General features: G+C 39.3%; 1 protein-coding gene across 2 annotated transcripts in view; it reads left to right on the top strand.

Moving 5' to 3' along the window:
* SCTR (secretin receptor) overlaps window positions 1-12,452 on the top strand; it is a 115,279-nt gene that overhangs the window by 30,784 nt on the left and 72,043 nt on the right. For both annotated transcript variants that reach the window (XM_066278769.1, XM_066278768.1), the window contains exon 2: window positions 2,075-2,195. In XM_066278769.1, coding sequence (XP_066134866.1) covers window positions 2,075-2,195 — 121 coding nt within the window. The remainder of the gene's footprint in view (window positions 1-2,074; window positions 2,196-12,452) is intronic.

Genomic DNA, 12,452 nt, shown 5'->3' with positions numbered 1-12,452 from the left:
GGGTTGCTGCTGCCTCTGCCTGGATAGTAAGAGGCTCAAAGAGCTGGCAACTCCCTACTCTATTTCCACTCAGCACAGGGCTCTGGGTAAGGCTCAGTCAGTCAGAGCTGCTAGCATAATCAGGCGGGGTTTCCACCCACTCAAAGACCTCTGGCTCTGCCACTCTGTCCGGTAACACAAGCGGGCACCCACTTCTGGGGCGCTTGGAGGAAACTCTCACTCACTGTCTGCGACCAGGATATCCGGCCAGCAGTCTCACGCTCTGAGTGAAACCCCCAACCACATGGAAAAGTTGCAGCGTTGGAATTGAGTCTCGCTCCGTCCCCATGCGCGACTTTTGCAAGGCGCTGGGGTGGCCCGAGATTCCGCTTTGGCCCACACAAAGGCCCCTGACTCTGCCCCTCTGTGCGATAACACGGGCGCGCACTGCCGAGGCACTCGGAGGAATTGCTCACTCCTTATCTGCGCGCGCAAACCAGGATATGAGGCCGACCGCGTTTCCCTCTGAGTGAAACACCCTCCAGCACGGAAAATCTCCACCGTTGGAATTAGTTCTCACTCCCTCCCGTGCGTGCCTTTCCCAGGGCGCTGGGGCTGCCCAGAGACTCTACCCTCGGCCCACAGAAAGGCCTCTGACCCTGCCTCTCCGTGGGGCAACACGGGCACCCACTCTCGGGGCCTAGGAAGAAATTCTCGCCCACTAACTGCACACCGACCAGGAGACCGGGTAAAATGGCCGCTCCGCTTGTCTTTCTTTGTTTGGGTTTGGTGCGAGTGTTAGCTTGTATTGCCCGGGTTGCCACCGGATCAGATTTTCCTCGGCTTGGATCTCCGTGCCACAGCCTGGTTCGGCCGTTCGTGTCGCAGTCTGAATCTATTCACCCCCTTTGCCCGCCTCAGTTTCTATATTCACAGTTACCAGAGAAAGCCGCCCTGTTTAGGTTAGTGAGGAAAGCGGAGCATTTCTTACTCCCTATTTCCTTCGGGGTTTGGTTATATATTTAGCCAATTTTTCACTCAATCATACCTTTGGGTGTATTGCGAAGCATCTGGAAGCTCCAAGTATAGGTTTTTCTGTTTCTGGTTGAAGATCTTTTGAGTTTTGGGGGAGATTTATCGGTATCGCTTCCTACCCCGCCATTACTCTGACGTCATCTCCAAATTTAGATTTTTAAAATTTCCTTTTCTTGTCTTATTGCTGTGGCTAGGACTTCTAATGCTCTGTTGAATAAAAATGGTGAAAGTGGACATTCTTGTTTTGTTCTTGATCTTAAAGGAAACACTTTTAGTTCTTTACTGTTGTGTATGACATCATATATGGCATTTATTATGTTCAGTTATGTTCCCTCTATTTCTACTTTGTTGAGAGTTTTATAGGGTTATTTTGAGACTTGAATAATTCAACGTATGTGAAAGGAATCTGCAATATTATAATTCCATACTCTGTAAAATATAGCAGTTCAGTTTACCTATTTGGTCAGTTGTTCATTCATTCTTTCATTCATTTATTGATACACATATTTTTAAAGTCTCAGATACAAATGAAGGAATGGAGCCATGGTTTGAAATATACTCTAGGAAGAGCTAGGAATCCAGAACTCTGTGTCAATTTTCCTCAACTCTCCTGTCCTCCCTGAAGTCACTGTTGATCTGAGTTAGACATACACTCTCCTCTGTGGGACAGAGAGATGGTTATGCGTAGGTTTCAAAGACCTTGTCTAAACCAAACTAAGCTTTTGAAACCTGAGAAATAAACACAGTTTTAGTGGATTACATAAAGTTTTACAGACTAATAGTGAAGTGCCCTGAAAGCAAATAGCTTGTTTGACTTGGGGGCCTTGATAAACTTAAGGGCAAGATTTGCAGTGGACAAGCTGCAGATTGTTGTTCTGAACTCCCTCCTAGAAGTGGCTGTCTGTACCTCATTGTGGACAAAGAGCTTTTTGCAGGCAAAGGCTTAGCCTCCCTGAATTTGAATCTCCTTTGCCTAGTCCCATTCTTGCTCACAATAAGGCCTTATGTAGTAGAATCAACTTGGTTGCAATAATTAGCATTCTTGGTTTCGGATTTGCAGGTTGGAGTCCTTCCTCAAACGTGTGATGTGCTATGGGTGCAGCGGGAGGAACAGGACCAGTGCCTGCAGGAGCTCTCCAAAGAAAGGACAGGAGACCTAAGCTTGGTGCAGCCAACCACAGGTACGTAGCCCACTTTAGTTCACTTCTGACATGGATTATGTCTAATTCCATTGTGTCAGGGGAAGCTTGTCCTCTGGACCAAGATGGGGAGGTAGGGGGCTGGACCAGCTGTATTCATTCAGATAATCAGCTAGAGGGAAGGATCTAGAGTGATTCGGGTGATCAGTCTACACACACCCAAAAAGCCAGATTATCACCACTCTTTCTTTCTCTGGGCTTATGCACACAGTTAAAGTTTTTGTATCATTAACTTCTGCATGATAACTTCACCAAGGTAAGAGTTTGGTAAGAGTTACTGTACTTATCAAGACAGTGTACCTCTTATCCATTCTCTTACCTCCTAATGCTAGTTTGATGAGTGAGGTAGTCAGAAAGTCATTGTGGGGTCAGAAAAACCTGGGGCTATGTGACCATGGACAAATTTTTTAACCTTCCGAGCCTCAGTTTCTTAATCTATAAAGTGGATGTCTACTTCAGAATTATAATGATACATGAGATAAAGTATACTAAATATACTTTTTTCTTTTCTTTTTTTTAATTAATTAATTTATTTATTCATTTTAGAGAGGAGACAGAGAGAAAGAGAGAGAGAGAGGAGAGAGAGAGAGAGAGAGAGAAGGGGGGAGGAGCTGGAAGCATCAACTCCCATATGTGCCTTACTAGGCAAGCCCAGGGTTTCGAACTGGCAACCTCAGCATTTCCAGGTCGACGCTTTATCCACTGCGCCACCACAGGCCAGGCTTTTTTATTTTTTTATTTTTACAGGGACAGAGAGAGAGTCAGAGAGAGGGATAGATAAGAACAGACAGACAGGAACGGAGAAAGATGAGAAGCATCAATCATTAGTTTTTTGTTGCGACAACTTAGTCGTTCATTGATTGCTTTCTCATATGTGCCTTGACCGAGGGCCTTCAGCAGACCGAGTAGCCCTTTGCTCAAGCCAGCGACCTTGGGTCCAAGCTGGTGAGCTTTTTTGTTCAAGCCAGATGAGCCCGCGCTCAAGCTGGTGACCTCGGGGTCTCAAACCTGCACTTTTTTCTTAAATATTATTAATTTATTATTGCTAATCAAGACTTTAAATATTTTTAATTTGATATTTAAATATTAATTTTATTTCTAGTCCCTTCATTAACTGATCTTCTTTGCTTTTCTGCATCTTAAGGCCAGGAGGGGTTACATTAAGAAAAGGATCCACTTGTAAATGTTAATAATATAACCAAAGTGCTAGCTAATTTTATCAAGAAAATAAATGGAGAAAAGAAGCACATATACAGAAAATAAGAAATGACAAGGAGGAAATAATAATTTAAGAAACAAATCCATTACAGGTAGTGAAATTAAGGCTTATACACGTGTGTTCATAGTAACACTAGTTACGTTACAATAGCCAAGAGGTAGAAACAACCCAAATGTCTGTCACTGATGAATGAATAAACAAATTATGTGTACATACAATGAAATATTATTCAGTCTTAGAAAGGAATGAAATACTGATACATGCTAAACATGAGTGAATCTTAAAACATGTTAAGTAAAGAAGCCAGTTATAAAAGACCATGTATTATACGATTCCATTTATATGAAATGTCCACTTTAGGTAAATCTTTAGAGACAGGAATCAGATTAGTAGTTACCAGGGACTGAGAGGGGGAGGAATGAGTAGTAACTGCTTAGGGGTTTCCTTTTGGTGGTGGTGAAAATGTCTTAGAATTGTATTAAGGTTGTGGTGACACAATACTGTTAATATTATAAATGCCTCCAAATGGTACACTTTAAAATAGTTAATTTAATATTATGTGAATTTATTTTAATAGATTTAATGGTTTTAGAGCAATTCGCTGCACAATGGAGTGGAAAAGTACAGCATTCCCATATACTTCCTACTCCCTGAACACACAGCCTCCCTTCCCATCAACATCTTGTAACTCAGTGGTACATTTGTTACAATTGATGACCCTACACTGACACATCAGTATCACCCAAAGCCCATAGTTTACAATAGGTTTTACTCTTGGTATTGTGTACTTTCTGGGTCTTGACAAGTGTACAATAATGGCATGTCCACGTCATAGAACCATACAGGGTAATTTCTATCCTGAAAATCCCCTGTGCTCCCCGTATTCATCCTTTCTGTTACCTAGCCCCTGGTGACTACTGATCTTTTTTTCACTGTCTCCATAGTTCTGCCTTTTCCAGAATGTCCTATAGTTGGAATAATGTCATATGTATCTTTTTTAGAATGGTTTCTTTCACTTAGTGATACACATTTAAGGTTTTCTTCAAGTCTTTCCATGGCTTGGTAGTTTGTTTATTCTTAGAGCTGAGTAATACTTCATTGTCTGGATATACCACTGTTTAACCATTCTCCTACTAAAGGACTTCTCTGTTGTTTCCAAGGTTTTGCAGCTACAAATAAAAATGCTCTGTGTAGATATAAGTTTTCAACTCATTGAGATAAATATTAAAGAGCATGATTGCTGGATTATATAATAAGAGTACATTGAAGTTTTGTCAGAAACTGCCAAACTGTCTTTAAAAGTGGCTGTCCCATTTTGCATTCCCACCAGCAACGCATGAGAGTTCCCATTGCTCCACATGTCTACCAGCATTTGGTGTTGTTAGAGTTTTGTTTTGTTTTGCTTTGAATTGTGGGAAAAGATACATAACATAAAATTTACAATCTTAACCTTTTCTTAGTGTATAGTACACTAGTATTAAGTACATTGACATTGTTGTGCATCCAGTCTTCACAACTCTTAACATCTTGCAAGTTTGAACTCTACAACCATTCAACAACTACCTTTTCCCCTTTCTGTTATCCCCTAGAAACCATTCTACTTTCTCTTTCTATGAATTTAACTATTTTATTTACTTCCTGTAGGTGGAATCATATAGTATTTGTCTTTTTATGATTGCCTTATTTCATTTAGCAAAATGTTCTCAAAGTTAATCAATGTTCTAGCATATAGAAGCATTTTCTTCCTCTTAATATCTCACTTTTTTTTTGCACATTTACTCATTGAAGGACACTTGAGTTGCTTCCACTTTTTAGCTATTGCGAATAATGCTGCTATGGACAAGGGTGTGGAAATAGCTGTTTAAGTCCCTATTTTCAATTCTTTTGGGTATATACCCAGAGGTAGAACTGTTGGAATCCTATCATAATTTTATTTTTAATTTTTGAGGAACAACCATACTGTTTTCCATGGTGGCTATACCATTTTACATTCTCACCAACAGTGCACAAAGGTTCTAATTTCTTCAGGTCTTCACCAACACCTTTGATTGTTTTTTGATAGTGGCCATCCTCATCAGTGTAACTTGGTATCTCACTGTGGTTTTGATCAGCATTTCCCTAATGAATAGTGATGTTGAGCATTTTTTTATATCCTGTTGTCCATTTGCATGTCTTCTTTGAATAAATGTTTATTCAAGTCCTTTGTTCATTTTTAAATAGGATTGTTTGAACTTTTTGTTGAGTTGTAGGAATTCTTTATATATTCTGGATATTAACCCCTTATCAGATATATGATTTACAAATAATTTCTCATATTCTGTAGATTGACTTTTTACTATGTTGAGTGTCTCCTTTGAGGCACAGAAGTTTTTAAGTTTGATATAGTCCAATGTATCTGATTCTACATTAATTGTCTGTTCTTTTGGTGCTGTCATAGCCAAGAAATCAAAAGACAAGTACCATATAATTTCACTTATATATGGAATTGAATGAATAAAATAAACTAACAAACAAAATAAGAACAGACTCATAGATACAGATAACAGACTGACTGCTGTTAGAGGGAATGGGGTTGGGCTACTGGCTGAAAAAGGTGAAGGGATGAAGCGAAACAACACCCTCCTAGACACAGACAATGGTACGGTGATGACAGGAGGGAAGAGGATGAGGGGGTCGCAAAACAACACCCTCCTAGACACAGACAATGGTATGGTGATGACAAGGGGGAAAGAGGGTGAGGGGGGTCGAAACAACACCCTCCTAGATACAGACAATGGTACGGTGATGACAAGGGGGAAAGAGGGTGAGGGGGTCGCAAAACAACACCCTCCTAGACACAGACAATGGTACGGTGATGACAAGGGGGAAAGAGGGTGAGGGGGTCGAAGGGGGGAGGGGGATAATTGGAGATGGAAGGAGCGTTGACTTGGGGTGATGAACACAATACAATATACAGATGATGTATTATAGAGTTGTACACTTGAAAACTGTGATTTTATAGACTAATGTCACCCTAATAAATTCAATTAAAAAATATCTGTATGAAATTAACAGCATTTTCTTTTTTTTTTTTCTGAAGCTGGAAACAGGGAGAGACAGTCAGACAGACTCCCGCATGCGCCTGACCGGGATCCACCCAGCACGCCCACCATGGGGCGATGCTCTGCCCACCAGGGGGCGATGCTCTGCCCATCCTGGGCGTCGCCATGTTGCGACCAGAGCCACTCTAGCGCCTGAGGCAGAGGCCACAGAGCCATCCCCAGCGCCCGGGCCATCTTTGCTCCAATGGAGCCTTGGCTGCGGGAGGGGAAGAGAGAGACAGAGAGGAAGGCGCGGCGGAGGGGTGGAGAAGCAAATGGGCACTTCTCCTATGTGCCCTGGCCGGGAATCGAACCCGGGTCCTCCGCACGCTAGGCCGACGCTCTACCGCTGAGCCAACCGGCCAGGGCCAACAGCATTTTCTTAAGGAAAAATAAGATTTCCTCTAATGTTTTCTTCTAAGAATTTTGTACTTTTAGCTCTTCCATTTAAGTTCTTGGTCTATTTTGAGTTAACCTTTGTGCATGGTGTGAGTTCCGGGCCCAACTTCCTTCTCTTGCATGTGGATATCTGGGTTTCCCCACATTGTTTGTTGAAAGACTATACTTCCTCATTCAATAATTTTGGCAAACCTGTCAAAATTCATTTGATCATATATGTGACTTTATTTCTGAACACTCTATTCTATTCCATTGGTCTACTTGTCTGCCTTTACACCAGTATCACACTATTCTGATTACTGTAGCATTGTAGTAAGTTTTGAAACCAGGAAGTGTGAGATCCCAACTTGGTTATTTTTTTCAAGATTGTTTTGTCTATTCCCATATCCCTTGAAATTCCATTGAGGTTTTAGAATGGATTTTTCCATTTCTGCAAATAATTTTAAATAAATACTAAACTAAATATTAAGTAAACTATTTCTATCAGTAGAATTTTTTTTTTTTTTTTTACATCGATGAATCAGGGTACATATGTTCAGAGAAAACACTCCAGGTTATTTTGACATTTGATTATGCTGCATACCCCTCATCCAAAGTCCAATTGTCTTTCCTCACCTTCTAACTGGTTTTCTCCCCCAAACTCCCTCCCTCTCCTCCCCCCCACCCCATAACCACCACACTCATGTTCATGTCTCTGAGTCTCATTTTTATGTTACACCTATGTATGGAATCATATAGTTCTTAGTTTTTTCTGATTTACTTATTTTGCTCAGTATAATGTTATCAAGTTCCATCCATGTTGTTGTTGTAAATGATCCGATATCATCATTTCTTATGGCTGAGTAGTATTCCATAGTATATATGTACCAAAGTTTTTTAATCCACCGTCTACTGACGGACACTTGGGCTGTTTCTAGATCTTCACTATTGTGAACAATGCTGCCATAAACATGGGGGTGCATTTCTTCTTTTGAAACAGTGTTATGGTTTTCTTGGGGTATATTCCTATAAGTGGTATAGCTGGGTCAAAAGGCAGTTCAATTTTTAATTTCTTGAGGAATCTCCATACTGTTTTCCACAGTGGCTACACCAGTCTGCATTCCCACCAGCAGTGCAGGAGGGTTCCCTTTTCTCCACATCCTCACCAGCACTTATTCTGTGTTGTTTTGTTGATGAGCGCCATTCTGACTGGTGTGAGGTGATATCTCATTGTGGTTTTAATTTGCATTTCTCTAATGATTAGTGATGTTGAACATTTTTTCATATGCCTATTGGCCATACGTATGTCCTCTTTGGAGAAGTGTCTATTCATTTCTTTTGCCCATTTTTTGATTGGATTGTTTGTCTTCCTGGTATTGAGTTTTACAAGTTCTTTATAAATTTTGGTTATTAACCCATTATCAGATGTATTGTCAAATATGTTCTCCCATTGTGTAGTTTGTATTTTTATTCTGTTCTTATTGTCTTTACCTGAGCAAAAGCTTTTTAGTTTGATATAGTCCCATTTGTTTATTCTGTCTTTTATTTCACTTGCCCTTGGAAATAAATCGGCAAATACATTGCTGCGAGAGATGTCAGAGAGCTTACTGCCTATGTTTTCTTCTAAGATGCTTATGGTTTTACGGCTTACATTTAAGTCTTAACAATTTTGAGTTTATTTTTGTGAATGGTGTAAGTTGGTGGTTTAGTTTCATTTTTTTGCAGGTAGCTGTCCAATTTTCCCAACACCATTTGTTGAAGAGGCTGTCTTTACTCCATTGTATGCTCTTACCTCCTTTATCAAATATCAGTTGTCCATAAAAGTATAGGTTTATTTCTGGGTTCTCTGTTCTGTTCCATTGATCTATATGCCTGTTCTTATGCCAGTACCAGGCTGTTTTGAGTACAATGGCTTTGTAGTATAACTTGATATCCGGAAGTGTGATACCTCCCACTTAATTCTTCCTTTTCAAGATTGCTGAGGCTATTCGTATTCTCTTTTGGTTCCATATAAATTTTTGGAATATGTGTTCTATATCTTTGAAGTAAGTCATTGGTATTTTAATCGGTATTGCATTGAATTTATAAATTGCTTTGGGTAATATAGACATTTTAATGATGTTTATTCTTCCTAACCATGAGCACGGTATATGCTTCCACTTGTTTGTATCTTCCCTGATTTCTTTTATCAATGCTTTATAATTTTTCAAGTACAAGTCTTTAATCTCCCTGGTTAAATTTATTCCTAGGTACTTTATTTTTTTTGTTGCACTGGTGTAGGGGATTGCTTCCTTAATTTCTCTTCCTGACAGTTCATTGTGAGTGTATAAAAATGCCTCTGATTTCTGAGTATTAATTTTATATCCTGCCACCTTGCTGAATTCATTTACAAGGTCCAGTAGTTTTTTGACTGAGACTTTAGGGTTTTCTATATACAATATCATATCATCTGCAAATAATGATAGTTTTACTTCTTCTTTTCCAATTTGTTTCTTCTTCTTGTCTGATTGCTGTGGCTAGGACTTCCAGAACTATGTTGAATAAGAGTGGTAAAAGTAGGCACCCTTGCCTTGTTCCTGATCTTAAGGGGATTGCTTTTAATTTTTGCCCATTGAGTATGATGTTGGCTGTGGGTTTGTCATAGATGGCCTTTATCATGTTGAGGTATGTTCCATGTATTCCCACTTTGCTGAGAGTTTTGATCATGAATGGGTGCTGGATTTTATCAAATGCTTTTTCTGCATCTTTTGAAATTATCATGTGGGTTTTTTTCCTTTTGTTTATGTGATCAATCACATTGATTGATTTGCAAACATTGTACCAGCCTTGCCTCCCAAGAATAAATCCCACTTGATCATGTTGTATGATTTTTTTCATATATTGCTGGATCCGGTTTGTAATATTTTGTTGAGGATTTTAGCATCTAAATTCATCAGGGAGGCCCTGGCCAGTTTGCTCAGTGGTAGAGTGTCGGCCTGGCGTGCAGGAGTCCTGGGTTTGATTCCCAGCCAGGGCACACAGGAGAAGCACCCATCTGTTTCTCCACCCTTCCCCCTCTCCTTCCTCTCTGTCTCTCTCTTCCCCTCCCGCAGCCAAGGCTCCATTGGAGCAAAGTTTGCCCGGGTGCTGATGATGGCTCTGTGGCCTCTGCCTCAGGCACTAGAATGGCTCTGATTGTGGCTGAGTGACACCCCAAGATGGGCAGAGCATCGCTCCCTGGTGGGCATGCTGGGTGGATCCTGGTCGGGCGCATGCGGAAGTCTGTCTGACTGCCTCTCCGTTTCCAGCTTCGGAAAAATACAAAAAAAAAAAATCATCAGGGATATTGGCCTATAACTTTCTTTCTTTGTGTTGTCTTTGCCTGGTTTTGGAATCAGAATTATGCTTGCCTCATAAAAGGTGCTTGGAAGTCTTCCTTCCTCTTGAATTTTTGAAATAGCTTGAGAAGGATAGGAGTTAGTTCTTCTTTGAATATTTGGTAGAATTCACTTGTGAAGCCATCAGGCCCTGGACTTTTCTTTTTTGGGAGTTTTTTGATAACTGTTTTGATCTCATTTGTTGTAATCGGTTTATTTAGGTTTTCTGATTCTTCCAGATTAATTTTTGGAAGATTACATGTTTCAAGGAATTTGTCCATTTCATCTAGGTTGTCTAGTTTTTTGGCATACAGTTCTTCATAGTATTTTCTTACAATATTTTGTATTTCTGTTGTGTCAGTTGTTATTTCTCCACTCTCATTTTTAATTTTATTTATTTGAGTCCTCTCTCTTTTTTTCTTGGTGAATCTGGTTAAAGGTTCATCGATCTTGTTTACCTTTTCAGAGAACCAGCTCCTGGTTTCATTGATCCTCTGTATTGTTTCTTTAGCCTCTATATCATTTATTTCTGCTCTGATCTTTATTATTGCCTTCCTTCTACTTCCTCTGGGCTTTACTTGCTGTTCTTTTTCTAGTTCTTTTAGATGCAGGGTCAAGTTGTTTATTTGAGCTTTTTCTAGCTTCTTGAGGTATGCCTGTAATGCTATGAACTTCCCTCTCAGTACTGCTTTAGCTGTGTCCCATAAATTTTGAGTTGATGTATGCTCATTATTGTTCATTTCTAGGTATTATTTTAATTTTTTCTTTGATCTCATTGTTAACACATTTGTTATTTAATAACATGCTATTTAGTTTCCGAGTGTTTGAGTATTTTTCAGTTTTTTTATTGTCGTTGATTTCTACTTTCATGCCATTGTGATCAGAGAAAGTACTCGATATGATTTTAATCTTCTTCAATTTGTTGAGGCCACTTTTGTGCCCTAACATGTGGTCTATCCTAGAAAATGTACCCTGAGCACTTGAAAAGAATGTATATTCTGCTGCTTTAGGATGAAAGGTTCTGAAGATATCTATTAAATCAAGTCGATTTTGTATGTCCTTTAAGTCTGCTATTTCTTTGTTAATTTTCTTTCTTGAGGCTCTATCTAGTGATGTTAGTGGGGTATTAAAATCCCCTACTATTATGGTATTGCTGTTGATCTCACCCTTTAAATCCATCAAAGTCTGCTTTATATATTTAGGTGCTCCTATATTAGGTGCATAGATATTAGTGACAGTTATATCTTCCTGTTGGATTGCTCCCTTTATCATTATGTAGTGACCTTCTTTATCTCTTACTATGGCCTTTGTTTTAAAGTTCATTTTGTCTGGTATAAGTATTGCTACTCCAGCTTTTTTTTCATTTCCATTTGCATGAAATATTTTTTTCCATCTTTTTATCTTCAGTCTATGTGCATCTTTTGTTTTTAGGTGTGTCTCTTATAGACAGCATATGTATGGTTCCTGTTTTTTTTCCACGCAGCTACTCTATGTCTTTTGATCGGATCATTTAATCAATTTACATTTAAGGTTGTTATTGATATGTATTTGTTTATTGCCATTTTATTCTTTAAAACTATATTCCTCTTTTGCTCTATTCTTTTTCCCCTTTGATTTGTTTACAACAGGCCCCTTAGCATTTCTTGCAGCATTGGTTTGGTTGTAGTGAATTCCTTGAGTTTTTTTTTGTCTGGAAAGCTTTTTATTTCTCCTTCAATTTTAAATGATAGCCTTGCTGGATAAAGTAGTCTTGGGTGTAGGCTCATGTTTTGCATTACTTTGAATATTTCTTACCATTCCCTTCTGGCCTCAAGTGTTTCTGTTGAGAAGTCAGAAGTATCCTCCTTTGTAAGTGATAGCCTTTTTTTTCTCTAGGAGTTTTTAATATTTTCTTCTTATCACTTTGGTATTTTAATTATGATGTGTCTTGGTGTAGATTTCTTTGGGTTTCTCTTTAATGGGGTTCTCTGTGCTTCTTGAACTTGTGAGATGTTTTCCTGCCTTAATTTAGGGAAGTTTTCAGCTATGATATGTTTGAACAAAGTCTCTATCCCTTGTTCTTTCTCTTCTTCTTCAGAAACCCATATGATACAGATGTTATTTTTCTTCATGTTGTCACAGAGCTCTCTTAGAGTTTCCTCAGACTTTTTGAGTCTCTTTTCTTTTTTCTGCTTTGCTTTCATGCCTTCATTTATGTTGTCCTCTA

Source organism: Saccopteryx bilineata, chromosome 5, assembly GCF_036850765.1.
Source record: "Saccopteryx bilineata isolate mSacBil1 chromosome 5, mSacBil1_pri_phased_curated, whole genome shotgun sequence".
Taxonomy (NCBI): domain Eukaryota; kingdom Metazoa; phylum Chordata; class Mammalia; order Chiroptera; family Emballonuridae; genus Saccopteryx; species Saccopteryx bilineata.
The sequence above is the reverse complement of the archived record's forward strand: the minus strand, read 5'-3'. Positions and strand labels throughout refer to the sequence as shown.